Raw genomic sequence first — 19,452 nt, forward strand, 5'->3', positions numbered from 1 at the left:
AATTTAGACAATATCCCGATTTTACTTTTATTCACACTGCATGTTGTTTTTTTTTTATTTATTCTTTCAAATATCATATTTACCGGTATATGTAAGGGATCAATAATAAAAGACTTAGAACAACTCACTTATCTTATCCTCTATGTTCTATTATATAATTACCGCATGCAAGATTTTACACTAAGATGTAAGCCAAGTTCCAATCTGGTGTTGTAATTCTTTAGATAAAAACATGAAAACTTCCTTGAATATTCGCCAGTAACAATAGGTCCCAACAGAAGAGCAGAAAAGCCAGGCAAATTCCTCTCATCTTTAGCACAGAATTGCTATAATATCTTCACAGTGTGAGAGACAGATTTATAAAGAAGCTGTTGCCATGGATACCGACAAACCAGGATTAACTGATAATTCTTAATGACTGCAAGTAATATTGCAAGGCAGTTCAATGCTTGCAATTGAATGAAATGTATTTTGTGAGTTATTAGTTACCAAGGTATTGCCAAACAATAATTAAACTTTACAAGTAGGGACTGACTTTCTCAGCCTTGAGTTTGTTTGATTTGGTTTATTTTGTTTAATGTCCTATTAACAGCCAGGGTCATTTAAGGATGTGCCAGGTTTTGGAGGTGGAGAAAAGCCGGAGTACCCGGAGAAAAACCACTGGCCTACGGTCAGTACCTCTAGCAACTGCCCCATGTAGGTTTCCAACTGGCAACCCAGAGATGGAGGGCTAGTGTTAAAGTGTCATGACACCTTGCCCACTCAGCTAGTGTGTTAAGTGGATGGTAAAAAGAGCCAACAATTACCTACTTACATAATGTAAGTAGTATGCTCTATACAATGTATATAATAGATATTGCAACAGGAAGTTGTTCAATGTGTACCAGCTGTCCATGCACTATATTAACAAAACATAAGGTCAAGGATGAAACATTATTCAGTTGTCAGCATTCACCCACCAAAAAAAAGAAAGATGAAAAAAAATCAGCTTACAATTAAAATAGTAAGTTTAATTTTAATTATAATACAAAGCTGAAGGTCAAGTGGGCTGTAAAGCTTCTACCCCATTTTAGTGTTGGTGATCAGAAGACCTATTTTTTTATGTAATTTTCATAAAGAATTTCAAAAACTCCATTTCACAACAGACTTTTCAAATAAGTCTAAAAACTGTTCTAACACACTTGTGAAAGAGAAATAAATGTAAGATAGATCACATAATCTAAAGTCTCAAGCCTCCATTGTACATGTGACATCAGATCACTTTATTTATTATAGGACATATGATCGAGTTCACATGCAAACTACTTTGTATATATGATAACATCAATAGATCTGTGCCTGGTAATAAGCTCATTTTAATATCTAATACATCTCAGTTCCAAAGCTAACAAATTCCAATACTTTGTTTATCATCAAATAAACCCCTTCACTAGTGTAAAAGTTTAGTACTGTATTTATCTTCAAAAAAGACCCCTCCTCTAGTATACATTTTTTTAACCCAATCCTCTAGTGTAAAAGATGAATACCATATTCATTCTCAAATAAGCCCCTTCATCTGGTGTAAAAGTTTAGTACCATATTTATCCTCAAATAATAAGCCCCAACCTCTAGTGTAAAAAGTTTAGTACCATATTTATCCTCAAATAAGCCCCACCCTTGGCATCTAGTGTAAAAGTTTGTTATCATATTCATCCTCAAATAAGACCCAACCTCTAGTGTAAAAGTTAAGTACCATATTTATCCTGAAATGAACCCCATCCTCTAGTGTAAAAGTTTATTACCATATATATTTATCCTCAAATAAGCCCCTTCCTCTAGTGTGAAAGTTAAGTACCATATTCATCCTCAAATAAGCACACCCCCCCCCCCCCCCCACCTTCTAGTCTAAAGTGTAAAAGTTTAGTACCATATTTATCCTCAAATAAGCCCCTTCCTCTAGTGTGAAAGTTAAGTACCATATTCATCCTCAAATAAGCACACACCCCCCCCCCCCCACCTTCTAGTCTAAAGTGTAAAAGTTTAGTACCATATTTATCCTCAATTAAGACCCATCCTCTAGTGTAAAAGTTAAGTACCATATTTATCCTGAAATGAACCCCATCTTCTAGTGTAAAAGTTTAGTACCATATTCATCAAAGTAAGGAGAAGGCTTATTTGTGACCCACATTAAGCTAATTACTATTTTGAAATTGATGATTCTGCAAAAATGAATAATGGCCTTCTTTTTGGGCAGGGTCTTATTTGTAGATAAATGGTATGTTAAATTATCCTGCATTAAGCTCTCTTTTATTACTTTGATTCAACGTTTATGTTAAATTGAAAGTGGGCCATTCATATTACAGAATACATGTTTAAATATATCTAGTATGGTAGTCTTGTTTTATAAAGCTTAACAAATTTCTCAAAAAATAGAATAACTAATATATGATAAAAACAATAAGGCCTACCATATTTATTCTAATAAACGCCCTGGGGGCGTGAAATTTTTCCAAGGGGGGGCGTTTAATGGAGATCAAAATTTCAGAGTCAGTAAGTTGTGAGATCTGTTGTATGTACCCATTTCACACCATGATATAGTTACTGAAACTTTGTTTTGTGGTTTGTGTTAGTTTTATGTTGGATATCCTTTAAATTTTAAATAATTACCTCTGGACACACGTGGATGGATATATAACTGTGCCACGGTAAGTTCTTTTCCTCGAATTGAGGAATTTTTCTATCCAAAAAATTGGGGGGGGGGGGGGCATTTATTAGGGTGGGGGCGTTTATTAGAATAAATACGGTATATATATATGTAATAAGAAAATACTGGATATTAATATATACATGTAAGATACTGGATATTTTATACAAATTGTTCAAAAAATAACTAGGAAACAGATTGCATAGCAATTACAAAATACTGAAAAGTATGTATGTGAATGCTTGGTGAACAAGCTACAGATTAGGGTATTTTTTTAACAGGGTTCACACATGTATGTACAGTTATATATTTACATTGACTCTTAGTACAAAGGTCTACATTTTCTCTCCAATATCCTGGAAGTAAGGATTTAGAATGGAGTTCAAAATATAATGAGAACACCGTATTTGACCTTGGAAGCGTCCCTTATCCATTTTGTGGTCAAAGAGACCTTATTTACAGATTTACTTGAAGAAAAGTTCCTCATTAAATGTAGACATGGCTAAAGAAGGCTCTTCAATCATTCTACTTTAAAAAATTTTCAAATGTTGCTCTGAATGGTTTCCTACAGTTTTCACGATTCAATTGAAACATCTTAAACAATTTCACATCCTTTCGATTATTGCATACATAATTTCTATAATCATGAAATCAATATATTGTAAATGTATACCAAAATTTCCATATGATCTTCTGATAAAATCATAAAACTATCAATCAGCAATATTAGCCCATCATTCCAGGATCTGTAATACTGCATATCATTCTTTACAAACTTTGGATAGTTGAAAACATGTTTGTTTGTTTGTTTTTGTTTAACGTCCTATTAACAACATTAACCAGGGTCATTTAAGGACGTGCCAGGTTTTGGAGGTGGAGGAAAGCCGGAGTACCCGGAGAAAAACCACCGGCCTATATACGGTCAGTACCTGGCAACTGCCCCACGTAGGTTTCGAACTCGCAACCCAGTGGTGGAGGGCTAGTGTTAAAGTGTCGGTACAACTTAACCACTCGGCCACCGCGGCCGGAAAACATGTTTACATGTCCACTAGCCTATAGCTATATCATCTTCAAGATGGCCAAAAAAAAATTGCATCTGGTTAGTATCTATAGGAAAAATTTAGCCTCTACTTACTATATCAATGTGGTATATATACGCGGTAACACTTGAATATCGCACGATGCATCTACTGTAGAACTTATATATCTTAGAGCTGTTTTGAAATGGACAATGTGCAAGTGATTGGTCAACAATTATAGTTATTATTGTTTACAGAGCTGTCGACCAATCAGATTGCCTGTTGCTTAACCGCTCTTATTTATAGCCAACTTTCATTCTACAATTGACACATTGTTGGTTATTCCGACCTCTTCTGGTCCATTTTCTTACTGTATCTTTAAATCATTATCACACTACAAAAGAATAATGTGCATTGATATTTATGGATTCTAAACTAAGGTACATTACTGATATTTTTGTTGGATTGAACTTACTGGTAAAAGTGAATCGAAGCTCAACCCTCATAGCAGAAGAGGCTAATATTTTTTTTTTCTATAAATACTATCCAGATGCATGCAGATGCCATTGGTGCCACCTGGAGTTTATGTTCAACAAAAAATATTTTAAACAGAATAGAGAATGTGTAATATAATTCCAATTTTTTTCTATGTAAGTTGAATTTTTTTCATGCAAACTTGTTGTTGAATTTGTTTTTACAATTCTCCAATCCAATTCCTGGATCTACGGAATATCCACAGTTTCATACTCGCAAGCCTCATCTTCATACTGAATCTGTACATGTGGTTTAGACTGGAAAGATGCCACATCATCATATGTTTCATCATCCAGTTCACTACTTGGTTGAATTCCTTGTAGTGGTCGTCCGCTGGTGTTACCGTAGAGACCCTCCTCCGGGGGCTCACTCCTGGGCTTCTCACCTCCTTTAGGATCCAACATGTCATACAAGTCTTCGTCGTCGTTCTTAAGAGGAGGATCCATCTTATTTCCCTTGTTTTCTTTAGCTGCTGCTAACAAACTACCATAGTTTTCCACATGTATTTCAGATGATCTTTGACCATGAGTTTTCCAGTTACCAGGGTTTTTCTGCACCTCAGAATATACATCGACATCTCCACCAGAAGACAAAATGGGTTGAATTTGGGGAACTGCTTCATCATATATATGATCGTCAAATTTTTGTCTTTGCTGTTTTGGGGAAGATTTACTTTCCACACTTTCTTGTTCCTTTACTTTTTTGTCTTTCTTTTTACCAAACAAATGAAAACCCCCTTTTTTATCCTCTTTCTTGTCTTTTTCATCTTTCTTATCCTTTTCCTTTTCCTCGGTTTTCTTACTGGATTTCTGTTTATCAGATGATTGTCTGGAAGCAATACTTGCAGATAATTCCTTTTGGAATTTTTCAGCTTTACCAGCACCTTTTAAACTTGACCTTGAGACAGCCTCAGTGTTATCAGCCTTTCCCACAGGGCTACTTAAAGGCCGCTTTGATGATGCAGAACTTCGGAGACTTTCTGAACCCGTTTCTGAATCATTGCCCCTGGAATGCTGCATTTTAAGATTAAATTTCCGTTGAGTTTGCAAATCAATAGCCTGGTCAACTGCTTTAGGATTAGCAACTTTGAAAGAAAACTCCCCTTCTCCCGTCTCTGACCGTCGCCCAGAAGATATTGTAAATAACCCTGTGGTTTTTGCAGTTCCATATGATCGTATGAATTCAAACATCCAACGGAAGAGCAACGGATTTTCATCCTGCGATGGATCTTCCAAAGCGATATTTGTCATGGTAACCAGTAGTCGGTAGGGCTTGTCGGGATCAAGGTGTTTCTTATCAGATGCTGGTGTTGGTTCAATCATCACATCAAATGCGATAGCTGAAAAACACAAATGAATTCAAATACATATGTACCAACATTGTACAATTAATACTTTCTTAATATTTTACCCAAAAGAAATATAAGCCCATATACTCAGGCTTGTTACTCCATCCCATCATTTAGATAAAATTTGCTAAAATGAGATAAGTGCTTGAATTGTGGTAAGTGGAATATAGCAGTGACATGTACAGCAGTGTAACGTACGGAAAATGAAAGTGAAAGTGAAGCAATCTTTTTAATTAACACATAACGTATTAAATCAGCTTTAAACCTGATCTTTGTGAGAGTACTGTTACAACATGCAGTATTGAAGGATAGTTACAAATGTAAGTAGTTTATATAGGTAAATATGTATCTCTTTATAATCAATAAATCACAAAACTAACAGAATTTTCACGCACAGCTGACTGTATGGCATGTAATTTTTTTTTTATGTGTATAAACAATCTTATTAAGCTAACTCCAAAATTCACTAAACTTTCAGTATTTTATAAAAAAAAAAAAACAAGTAAAATAAAAACTCGACATAGTATGGAAACACCCTGTATACATTAGACATCGATCTGTAAATGTTGATATATTGCAAAACAAATATCAAATTTTTGCTACCGTCATTCTCAAAATTCACCTAAATATGTCACTTTTACCCCCCCAAAAAACACTCTTTCTGATAAGTGAAAACAAATAAATTATAAATGAACATCTGATTTATTATGGAATTCATTCTGATCATGATTTGGCTTTAAACTACTGTAAATCCTTCTTGTAAATCAATTGGAGAAGGGATACAAATTTTTATATCAATTTCTCAAAATAAATGTTTTTACCCCCAAAATAGAGCTATAAATTAGTGTTCATGTAATTTGTAGGGTATATGATGAAAGTGTCCATATACTACAATGCAACTATACAAGATTTGGTTGGAATAACATTAAATTATACTTTTTGAGAAACTGAGCCAAACACACTTTAAGGGTCCATATTCCAGGGCTTTTTCTCATAGGTTTGGGATGGGCCTTTTTGTGTAATTTTTGGAAGAAATTTGGTGAACCGGGAAAGATTTTTTCAGAAGTAAACTGCAAGTTTTGGGATATTAGCTTAATTAGAAATAATTTTAATTGGGAATCACCGAATGGGGCCCATTAATGACACCAAAAAGCCCTTCAAGCATCCCTAGCTTTCAAAGTCATTGGACCATAATTTCTTGATGATAATATAAAAAAAAGATTAATGTAATTATGATATTGATCGGTCATATTGAGGAATTAAATGTGTAAAAACGTTGAGCCCAGCATGGAGATTCATTCAATGGTCGATTTATTGGAGAGGGTTGTTTACATGTTTCAGCTATAGGGTATAACTAGCCATCATCAGAACAATACTACATTGTGACGTCTAGTAGTATTGATATTCTGATGATGGCTACCCTTTAGCCGAATTATCTCAACAACGTTCTCCAATAAATCAGACCATTGAATGAATCTCAGTGTTGGGCTCACCATTTTTTTAACAATCATAACCTGGATTTTTGGTGAGACCTTGCACAAGTATCCACGGCAGATTCGTCTGGATTTCTACAACTCCCTACCTTCTTGGACGTTGTGCCTAATTAAGGAATTAAGTTTACACAAGCTACTTACTGTCCTCTGAAGACTCATACAGCATGTTGCGTTTGAATGTTGTTCCGTCCTCATCTTCATCCGCCATGTTAGCACCAGAAACCCCGTCCGAAGATATGATCGGAATATAATTATGCAGCATCGTACTCCATGCTTCTAGGTCAGTCTCACATTCAAAGCACAGAGTTAGTCTCTCTTTCTTCATGTGGATATCTATGTAATAATCTTTACTGCTCGATTTATTGACGGTGTCAATGCTTTTCACTTGTTTTAACTGATAGGATTTCTTGTGCTTTTTCTCTTCTTCGGGACTATCATAAAATTCTAAATGCTGGTCGTCATCACTTCTGTTGTAGAAGACACACCACTTTTTCTGTTTTGTTCTCTGAAACACAATCAACAACTCTGTATTATTTCCATGTTATCAATATTTCAATTTATAATAAGATTTTATTATTTGTGACATCAAGTAGTACAGAACCGTAATTAAATATTCCACCGACTAATTATATGTATTTGTTAATCTGAATCGTCCTTGTCAGGATTGTAGACATAGATTTATAAATTTTAAAGTGCATACACCTGTATAATTGATACTTTAAATCACTGCCTCAGCTACGGATTGAACCTAGGACCTCTGAATTAGAGTATTATGCTCAACCGATCAAGCTAAAGAGAAGATCTCTCTAGCCGAGCAGCATATTGCGTCTAGTATTTACCAGGATTACATACTCCCTCTCCTGGAAAGAACTTATACTAAAGCTTTTCCAGATGTATCAGTGATGCCTGTGAAGCAAGGCTGAGTATTTTCCTCGGGTCCCTACATGGGCGCCAATGTAACAGAGTGCATGATTAATTAAATCTAAACCATTGCCTCTGCTAGGAATCAAACCCAGGACCTCTGGCTTACTAGTCTTACACTCAACCGATCGAGCTAAAGAGTATTGTGGCTAATTAATTTACCAGGGTTACATACAAGATACATTCTAAACAATGATTAAATTTGCCATAATTTTCAAATTCATCACATCTGGATTACCACTAGCCTGTGTATAATATGCAAACTGGCCTGTCATAAGAACACCAATTGGGGTTTGCAGGGATTGGTTACTAAAAATAGCAAAAATCACTTAAAACTTATTTAAAACACTTTCAAAATTGTTGTCTGAGTGGCATTTAAGTCATGAAATGTCAAACAATTACTATAATAAAATGTATCAGCATGTGGGAAAGTATACAAAATTGATGCACTACATTGGTGACTGTTACTCTATATATAGCCAATACTTTTTGTAAACATCTTTTAGTTAAATGTTATATGAATATGCAACTTTTAATAATATATTGCGAAAGTCACTGTACATGTTGAAGCATTTTTTTTAATAACAAATCCATATTCCTACTACCATATAAAAGTGTAGCGGGACTGGACTGGGTCGATCATCGGTGACCAGGTAGCTCAATTGGTAGAGCATCCGGCTAGTGTTCGGAGGTCCCGGGTTCAAACCCCGGTCTGGCCACTACATTTTCTCCTCTCCTGTTACAAAATTGGCGCCCAACTAAAATACCCACGGTGGTGGTACCGGGGTATATGGGTCTCGTGTGTCTTTGAGGGCAAAGACTTGGAAAAAAGGAGGGAGGTGTGTAGCGGGACTGGACTGGGTCGATCATCGGTGACCAGGTAGCTCAATTGGTAGAGCATCCGGCTAGTGTTCGGAGGTCCCGGGTTCGAACCCCGGTCTGGCCGCTACATTTTCTCCTCTCCTGTTACAAAAGGACAGTTTGCAATGTGATTATACCTTTCCCTCGATGTTGTCCTGCATATGTGTAACCCTGGTAAAAGCCATAATTTTCTCTGGCCCCGACACCATGCATATGCCTGGTGTTTGACCAGAGTGCACTACTATATGAACATGTGCAGTTCTCAAACTACATTTGGTTTCACTAAGATGTTAGTTCAGATAAATATAAAATAAAACTGTGACATAACACCTACCTTACGGATATCATATATGTGCATAATGCACACCATATCGACACATGAATATAAATAATACACATGTGCACACTATCAAGGACTTGTGGTAAGACTTTTGCTGAATTCAGAAAAAAACGTAGGTAGGCTTATCTGTGTTTACTTCCGTTTCCTGGACCCTTTAAAGAGGCCTGTCCGTGAATGAACTGTACCATATTGATTGGGTAGCATAAATCCAAAAAATACATAAATAAAAATCATCAAAAGGCCAACTCTAGATCTGTTGTTAATGTTCTTATCCAGCTGCTAAATACCAGCTGCAATATATTTAATGCTCGGCTAGAGAAAACTTCTCTTTAGTTCGATCGGATTAAGCGTAAGTTAGAGGGTCCAGGTTTGATTCCTAATGGACGCATTGAAATATTTATCATGCTTTCTGGTACAATGCATTTGTGCAAGTACAATGTATATATGGAGATGTGAGAATTATATTTAGCGTTTCTTGTGAAAGCATCACTGTAACCCCCAAATCTTGAGGACGAATTCTTCCCTGCAGGGGCGAGTATATGTAACCCTGGTAAATACTAGACAGCGTAGCAGCAATAAAACGTTGGCTAGTAAAAACTTCTCTTTAGCTTGATCGTTTAAGAGTAAGACTAGTTAGCCAGAGGTTGATCTCTAGCTAGCAGCTGAGGCATTGAATTCAATTCATCATACTCTGTTCCTGTACAATTAATATGTACCATCAACATCTCCCTCGGCACGTTGGATAACAAATTTTACAAATAACTTTGTAACATTGTCGAAATACAAGTTCATTCGAGCTTATGTTACTGTGTTATATATATTCGACATAAAATAAAGTTTCTGGTAACAACCACATAGAGGAAATCTACTTCTGAAAGTTGTAACTAAGTTTAAATTTTAAATCTTAATACAATCTCTAAAATATCAATAACAGTATCATTAAAACTAGTAATGATGTCATATTAGCAATTCACGATTTAAAGCCAGTAAGAATCCTAATGCCAAACCTGCCGCGGAAGTGGCAGAACATTTGTAAAGTTTTACAACCCGTTTTAAAGATTTCTCATTTCTGAGTTCAGAATAGTTCAACATGTTGGCCTGACATGCAATTGGTTGTTAGACATGTAAAAAAATGCTCACCATTACACCAGCTTTCAATGTAACATGTCCGGCCTTCAATTTCCCGTCCATATTGGAAGAGCATAACTAGAATGGCCTGAGCTCTGCCTCTTTCTTAATTACACTTCCTCGTTGAGCTCTAACGCGGAAGTATTTACAAGGGTTATGGGTCTAGTGCATACTAATATACGGGGCAGTTTCCAATCCGGAATGATTGACGCTATCGAGATTATTATTTTTCTCCAGTAATGTAGATCTAGTTACGTTGATATTATAAAGATATATGTTGATTAGCTAGATAGTCAGTATGGACTGATAACAAAAACAAAAACAAACTCCCAAGAAAAGTGGCAGACGATTCGTCCCAAAACTGAAACGGATAATACTATTTCGCCCCAAAAACTCATAACGCACCATCCGACATCCCAAAATTGTCTCGCCTCGTCCCGCTTTGCCATGATATATAGTAGCCTACGATTTAAGCAAAATCCAAAATTCTATAAAATGGCTGTATCTCCCCCTCTCCCTCATAAACACACAAGCAAACCGCAGCATTAGTTCAATATTCAATATAATTGTTTGTTTTGTTTAACGTCCTATTAAGGGTCTTCTATATACACTGTAGCAGAATAATGTTGAATTTCAAACACGAATAAATATCTTAAAATTTGCACGAAAATAGTCATGTCATATACCAAAATGTTTGTTTGGACATGTAGTGTCTTAAAATCACAAATAATTTGATGTAGATGCTAACAATTTCTTCTATAGAGTTACTTTGTGGTAAGTTGTAGCATGGAATAATTCTAAGTCACAAAAATAACCAAACCTGAAAAATAGCCCAGCTATCATGCTCACTAGTGTCAGTAGCACAGGGTAGGAGCATTTTTTTGACCGGATTTGACTTTATGTACGTATAAACACATATTTTGTTTTGACCTTGAAATGCAAATGGCGGCTGTGGATGATATTACACAAATATGGCATAAAGGGAGGCATTTCAGCCATTAAAAATGCTCCTATATAATACTTTTAAGACATCTGATTATATAGTAAGAATGACTTTTTTTTAAGACGAATTGTTAAACTTGTGAGTTTTGGGCCTTTTTCAGAAATATATATCTTTTACCCCAAACTCAACGGATGAACATTATTTCCTAAAAACAGTCTTCCTGTCATGTCTAGAGTTCTCTATAGTATCTAATATGAGCATTTTTGACGTTTGAAATACCTTCTTATATGCCATAATTGTGTGATATTATTCACAACCGCCATTTGCATTTCAAGGTCTAAATAAAATCAGTGTTAATACATATCATAAAGTCCAATCTTGTCAAACCAATACTCCTATTTTGTGCTTTAGACCCTTGTGAGCAAAACGACATGACTGTTTTGCACAATAAATGCGATACAAATGAGTTAATTATGTCCCCCTGAAACATGCATTTTTCTCATGTTTTGTTGAAATTTACGAACTACTGAACAAATTAAATGTCAACAGCAAGGCCCACAGTTTGACATGATACATATCAAAATTTTATCAAGTTACTTCTATCAAATTGCACCCTAGTACGGATTGATAGCCTTGTAAAATATCAACTGTTTTGGCTGGATTTGCTGTTTAGATGCCCCTTAAGGACGTGCCAGGTTTTGGAGGTGGAAGAAAGCCGGAGTACCCGGAGAAAAACCACCGGCCTGCGCTCAAGTACCTAGCTAGCAACTGCCCCACTTAGGTTTCGAACTCGCAACCTATAACCACTCTGCCACCGCGGCCCCCAATATTCAATAAAATTAATACATTGATACTATTTAAGCACCGACATGCGCGTAAATATTGATACACAATATACATTAATTTATTGTAAAAGAAACAGTTTTTTTTCAAATTCACTTATTCTCAGAATTCACCAATGCATAACAATTTTACCCCCCAAAATTACTCTGTAAAAATTGAATAGAATTAAAATAATCTGATGTATTACAGAACTTGATTGCTATAAATTTGTGTCGACCACATGAATGTAGATCATGTATATAACTCCGATAAAGTATTTCATAAAAAGTTTAGATTGTTCTTCATTACACACAGCATTTATACATTCGATGGAATTCTAGTTTAATTATGACAGGCATGCTAATTTGAAAATTTAACGCGAAATATGCGATTTCTACTCTTTTTATATTTCATGTTCGCAAATTAATTTTCATATTTAAATTACGGCTTTATCAAGTAAATCAAGTATTTGCTTGGTTTCTGATACTCAGGTACTAGATGCTTAAACTAAATAAAGTCAAATTCTTGGCTATCAAGACCGAAGCGAAAAAAGGCGTCGGTGTCAATCTGCTGTACTATACTAATCCAATCACTATTCAGAAATTCATGGTTTGGTTTATTTTGTTTAACGTCCTATTAACAGCTAAGGTCATTTAAGGACGGCCTCCCGTGCGTGCGACATGCATGCGTGTGGTGAGTGCGTATGTGTGTTTTGGGAGGCTGCGGTATGTTCGTGTTAAGTCTCCTTGTGATAGGCCGGAACTTTTGCCGATTTATAGTGCTACCTCACTGAAGCATACTGCCGAAGACACCCAGCAGGACACCCCACCCGGTCACATTATACTGACAACGGGCAATGCAGTCGTCCCACTCCTAATATGCTGAGCGCTTAGCAGGAGCAAGAACTACCATTTTTAAAGACTCTGGTATGTCTCGGCTAGGGGACAGAACCCAAAGCCTTCCTCACAGGGGCGAACGCTCAACTAAAGGCCAAACGTGAGGCATTGTCAAGGGAGACATTAGGAAGAAGAAAGTTGTTCAGAAAGAAGAGAAAAGATAAGATCCCAAATTTAGTCGCCTCTTACGATCATGCAATGTGGGCAGCAGGTACAATTCTTACACCCTACCTGCAGGACAGAGATGCGCCCATCACTAAGTACTAGTATGTAACATGTACTTGATATGGATCATTATCCAAGGCGTCACGAATAAGATATATTACAATTTATTCTTTTCACCACATGTATATGCTAGTTGTTCACTTAAGCTTATTATTAGTCATCCTACATGTATATTGTAAACAAGGAGTGTCCAGATACGAAGATTCATTTGCCTTTGTATGTACTTGGGAAAGGAATCAATATCAGCTTTAGCTTGTTTCCCGATCCGAAATTATAAAAAAAATGTATGTATACTGAAATGAATTTTAAATAAAATATTGTTGAATTAAGAGCCAAAGGAAAGAGTCTTTAACATGTTCACAGTCAAGCCAGTGAAACATTCTCCCCTACACCAATATCCGGCCTTTGCTTCAACATATCAACATCCCTCCTATGGAGCCAGCTCCAGACGTAACATTTTTTCCATTAGTACAAAGAATAAATTACATTTCTTTGGTAGACTGTAGTGATTTCAGAACAGGAGACAATGTTTCCGTGCGTGTTAAGTTGAAACTTTACTTTCGGCAATATTAAAGCTACTGATGACGGGTCGTAGAGGACCTTGTCACCTGTAAAACCCGGAACATCAGAGAAGGGCAGTTTTACCACAGGCGCTTGCATAGAAAATGCGATTTTCAAAAAAAAAAAAAAAAATTGATATGACAGTGGTAAATGTATGTGTAATAACAGATTACACATACCACTGTCATATAATTTTTTTTTTTTTTTTTTTGAAAATCGTATTTCCTATGCAAGCGCCTGTGGTAAAACTGCCCTTCTCTGATGTTCCGGGTTTTTGAGGCTTCCATAAAGTACTTCTCACGTAGCCCCACTCGATTTGCACTCTTCTTCTTATAGAATATATCTTCTGGTCACTCTATTTGTAGCTCTTCTGCTTCTGGAAGATCTTCTACTTCTTCCGTCTCGAAGCTGGAAGATTTATCTTCCAAGATGGCGGCGACCATGTTTTAAGTGTGCGAGTGATGAGTTTCACTAGAGAAGGATTTATGACACATACATGCACGTGTTTGTGTCATAGTGTTTGAGAAAACTTAAAAACTTGTTTATTTTGGGTTATATTCTCCCGGTTTACTCGATTTACATATAACGGAATGTGATCTTCTAAGAAGACTTCTCTTCTGAGAAGAGTGCAAATCGAGTGGGGCTCCGGAACAGACGGTAACCAGAGCCGTTTTCGTTTTTGAGGTCCAAACGATTGGACCAGTTGGACCGATGTTGTTCGTTTATGAAATAAAGAAGGACCTGGGAATTTTATATTGTTTTCCAGCGAGCCATGACAAAGACTTTCAAGGCCTGTATCAACATTTGTAGGTCGGTCAAGACATATGTTTGAAATATTACATTTAAAAACTGAAGAACCGGTTTGTCCGCATAAACGAACACGCCCCAGTTTTCCAAAATCGTTTAGCGAGGTCTGAATAATGCGTTTCTGAAGATGTACACTTGTAGTGAAAAACAAAACAAATAGTCTCCAACAAACAAAAACAGTGATATTATATATATATATAATTACCAAAGGGGTATTTACAGTATCGTTTACGAGGTGAACCCAAATTGTAAAAACTGGGTTGTCAAAGTAAAACACGAGCTGTGCTCACTAGGTATGATGAACACGCGGGGTTCCCAACACGTTACAAATATAAGTTATTTCATAGCTACAGTAAAACAGCGATTGTTAGACAATTTCGAACAAGAATGTGAGAATTTTTTTTGTGTCATCGCCGAAATGTGTTTTATACAGGCATGCTGTAGATCATTTAACGTTGCAAACATATCTTTTAAAACCAATTCCTGCGAATTACAAAAAATCTATTGTTAGATTACGTTTATCTTCCCATTGTCTTCTTATCGAATCAGGTAGACATAGAAACGTACCTAGGCATCTTAGAACCGGCCCTGTTTGTCTTACTGACATCGAGGATGAATATCACTTCATTTTTAAATGCCCATTGTACAGTGAGATGAGAATCAAATATATTAAGCCCTATTTTCGAATAAATCTCTTATATTTCTATCACCTATTAATACAAAAGAATTGTGTAATTTAGGAAAATTTGTTCATCATGCAAACATATTACGAGGAAATTATTTAGCAGAAAATTAGATTTTGTATGATTGTCCCTGTAAATATTTATTGTAATTTAATGTATGCAAATCTTATATCCATGAACTGTATCAGTTTACGATTAATAAAGAAATGAATTGCTGCAAGTTCAAGAAACGGTAGAAGCTCTCTCTCAAAAATAATTCCATCTAGTTATCATAGGACCTCGTAAACCAGTTCGTGTTGTCTGTCGTGGTATTCACTAACACTGCACACATAAAGGCGATGGTAGAACGTAACAGGTCGAGAAACAGAGACTTGATATCAGGGAGGGAGAAAGAGATGTTACGCTGCCGTTTTTGAGGTCAATATTTTCACTGATATGACTGGTTTTTCGTTTTTTGATTTTTGTGGGTTTTTTGTCCAGAATACGATTAATTAAGTACAACAGAGACACACCTTTGTCTTTTATAGCAACAAATTTCTTTCTTTTAGCGTTCCAGTATCTGAAACCTCCATTTCCAGTTCCAGATTATCTACGGAGTCCATGGTGATGATCTGAATTTGATTTCATTAATATTCTTAGACATGACTTTGAAACTATGCGTCCTGTATCCAAGTTGTTCAGATTCGACAGTCAAATTGAGATATCTAACTTTAATACTTAAATGGCAGAGTATATCCCATTTTTGCAACCTGCAAACCAAACTTTGACAGAAATTACAAGTTTCCCTTGCATTGAGTTGCAATAATTTTGATGAAATAAGTACATTCGTGATATTGTCTTCGTCATTGAATTTCTTCAATAACAATACTGATCCCTCCTCTACTTTATGTTGTAATTTCAATAAAATGCAAGTAATATTAAGTGTATAACAGTAAACGAAGACACTCACGTGTTTCCTCGCTTCGTTCTGAAATGAAACCAAATACAAACCTCCTGTATCGGTGTGTAAACCAAACACAAACCTCCTGTATCGGTGTGTAAACCAAACACAAACCTCCTGTATCGATGTGGAAACCAAACACAAACCTCCTGTATCGGTGTGGAAACCAAACACAAACCTCCTGTATCGGTGTGGAAACCAAACACAAACCTCCTGTATCGGTGCGTAAACCAAACACAAACCTCCTGTATCGGTGTGTAAACCAAACACAAACCTCCTGTATCGGTGCGTAAACCAAACACAAACCTCCTGTATCGGTGTGTAAACCAAACACAAACCTCCTGTATCGGTGTGGAAACCAAACACAAACCTCTTGTATCGGTGCGTAAACCAAACACAAACCTCATGTATCGGTGCGTAAACCAAACACAAACCTCCTGTATCGGTGTGGAAACCAAACACAAACCTCCTGTATCGGTGTGTAAACCAAATACAAACCTCTTGTATTGGTGAGGAAACCAAACACAAGCCTCTTGTTTCGGTGTGGCAACCAAACACAAACCTCCTGTATCGGTGTGGAAACCAAACACAAGCCTCCTGTATCGGTGTGTAAACCAAACACAAACCTCCTGTATCGGTGTCTAAACCAAACACAAACCTCCTGTATCGATGTGGAAACCAAACACAAACCTCCTGTATCGGTGTGGAAACCAAACACAAACCTCTTGTATCGGTGTGTAAACCAAATACAAACCTCTTGTATTGGTGAGGAAACCAAACACAAGCCTCTTGTTTCGGTGTGGCAACCAAACACAAACCTCCTGTATTGGTGTGTAAGCCAAATACAAACCTCCTGTATCGGTGTGTAAACCAAACACAAACCTCCTGTATCGGTGTGTAAACCAAACACAAACCTCCTGTATCGGTGTGGAAACCAAACACAAACCTCCTGTATCGATGGGAAACCAAACACAAACCTCCTGTATCGGTGTGTAAACCAAACACAAGCCTCCTGTATCGGTGTGTAAACCAAACACAAACCTCCTGTATCGGTATGGAAACCAAACACAAACCTCCTGTATCGGTGTGTAAACCAAGCACAAACCTCCTGTATCGGTGTGTAAACCAAATACAAACCTCCTGTCTCGATGGGAAACCAAACACAAACCTCCTGTATTGGTGTGGAAACAAAAAAAACCCACAAACTTCCTGTATCGGTGTGTAAACCAAACACAAACCTCCTGTATCGGTGTGGAAACCAAACACAAACCTCCTGTATCGGTGTGGAAACCAAGCACAAACCTCCTGTATCGGTGTGTAAACCAAACACAAACCTCCTGTATCGGTGTGTAAACCAAATACAAACATACTGTCTCGATGGGAAACCAAACACAAACCTCCTGTATTGGTGTGGAAACCAAGCACAAACCTCCTGTATCGGTGTGTAAACCAAATACAAACCTCCTGTCTCGATGGGAAACCAAACACAAACCTCCTGTATTGGTGTGGAAACAAAAAAACCCACAAACTTCCTGTATCGGTGTGTAAACCAAACACAAACCTCCTGTATCGGTGTGGAAACCAAACACAAAGCCTCCTGTATCGGTGTGGAAACCAAGCACAAACCTCCTGTATCGGTGTGTAAACCAAACACAAACCTCCTGTATCGGTGTGTAAACCAAATACAAACATACTGTCTCGATGGGAAACCAAACACAAGCCTCCTGTATCGGTGTGTAAACCAAATACAAACCTCCTGTATTGGTGTGGAAACCAAGCACAAACCTCCTGTATCGGTGTGTAAACCAAACACAAACCTCCTGTATCGGTGTGTAAACCAAATACAAACCTCCTGTCTCGATGGGAAACCAAACACAAACCTCCTGTATTGGTGTGTAAGCCAAACACAAACCTCCTGTATCGGTGTGGAAACCAAACACAAACCTCCTGTATCGAAGGGAAACCAAACACAAACCTCCTGTATCGGTGTGGAAACCAAATACAAACTTCCTGTATCGGTGTGGAAACCAAACACAAACCTCCTGTATCGGTGTGGAAACCAAGCACAAACCTCCTGTATCGGTGTGGAAACCAAACACAAACCTCCTGTATCGATGGGAAACCAAACACAAACCTCCTGTATCGGTGTGGAAACCAAACACAAACCTCTTGTATCGGTGTGGAAACCAAACACAAACCTCCTGTATCGATGGGAAACCAAACACAAACCTCCTGTATCGGTGTGGAAACCAAATACAAACCTCCTGTATCGATGGGAAACCAAACACAAACCTCCTGTATCGGTGTGTAAACCAAACACAAGCCTCCTGTATCGGTGTGGAAACCAAATACAAACCTCCTGTATCGGTGTGGAAACCAAACACAAACCTCCTGTATCGGTGTCTAAACCAAACACAAACCTCCTGTATCGGTGTCTAAACCAAACACAAACATCCTGTATCGGTGTGGAAACCAAACACAAACCTCCTGTATCGGTGTGGAAACCAAAACCAAATACAAACCTCCTGTATCGGTGTGGAAACCAAATACAAACCTCCTGTATCCGTGTGGAAACCAAACACAAACCTCCTGTATCGGTGTGGAAACCAAACACAAACCTCCTGTATCGGTGTGTAAACCAAATACAAACCTCCTGTCTCGGTGTGGAAACCAAATACATGTACAAACCTCCTGTATCGGTGTGGAGTCCTGACATTACTCTTACTCACTGTGGTTCCGATATATGGAGGATCGAACAGAGGCTGTGTATGAGAATAATGGCCATGTCTTAAACTATTTATCGCATATATCTGTTAGAATACAGCAAACGTGTATTACATGTTAATATCACATCTAAACGGGGCCGTGGTGACCTAGTGGTTAATAAAAAGATAAAAAAGAAAGGTTTCTGGACACTTTATCACTAGCCCTCCATATTTCTGGGTCATGGGTCGCGAGTTCGAAACCCACGTTGGCAGTTGCCTGGTACTGACCGTTGGCCGGTGATTTTTTTTTTTGGGGGGGGGGGGGGGCGAATTGCAAGACTCGACATCGATCGAGGCATGAAGACCCCCGTATGACATCCGCTTTTAAGCAATATGATGTTTTGCTCACATCCCTGAGTGAGACGTTGTACTCGTCTCAGTCAGATTGTTCTATAAATAAGTGATTTCGTAGCTCACCATGGCCCGCCATCTTAAAGACCATATGTTGAACGCCAATGTGTTAATTTTTAATATGAAATTACG

At 37.3% G+C, this 19,452-nt stretch overlaps 1 protein-coding gene across 1 annotated transcript; it reads right to left on the bottom strand.

Moving 5' to 3' along the window:
- Positions 1 to 4,233: 4,233 nt before the first annotated feature.
- Positions 4,234 to 10,502, bottom strand: LOC117339188. Its single transcript, XM_033900634.1, has 3 exons — positions 10,340 to 10,502; positions 7,219 to 7,582; positions 4,234 to 5,575 (listed from the first exon to the last, which is right to left on the bottom strand). Exons 1-3 carry the CDS (start codon positions 10,388 to 10,390, stop codon positions 4,425 to 4,427), a joined length of 1,566 nt encoding a protein of 521 aa, XP_033756525.1. The 5' UTR covers positions 10,391 to 10,502; the 3' UTR covers positions 4,234 to 4,424.
- Between the last annotated feature and the right edge of the window lie 8,950 nt (positions 10,503 to 19,452).

This window comes from Pecten maximus, chromosome 12, assembly GCF_902652985.1.
Source record: "Pecten maximus chromosome 12, xPecMax1.1, whole genome shotgun sequence".
NCBI classification, from domain to species: domain Eukaryota; kingdom Metazoa; phylum Mollusca; class Bivalvia; order Pectinida; family Pectinidae; genus Pecten; species Pecten maximus.

What these genes read in the sequence shown, in the direction of transcription:
- LOC117339188 (XM_033900634.1), bottom strand. Translation starts at nt 10,390, where the DNA reads ATGGACGGGAAATTGAAGGCCGGACATGTTACATTGAAAGCTGGTGTA. An exon ending in CATTGAAAGCTGGTGTAATG is followed by an intron (nt 7,583 to 10,339) that starts GTGAGCATTTTT and finishes ATTGTGTTTCAG; the next exon opens with AGAACAAAACAGAAAAAGTG. An exon ending in GTATGAGTCTTCAGAGGACA is followed by an intron (nt 5,576 to 7,218) that starts GTAAGTAGCTTG and finishes TGTGTTTTTCAG; the next exon opens with CTATCGCATTTGATGTGATG.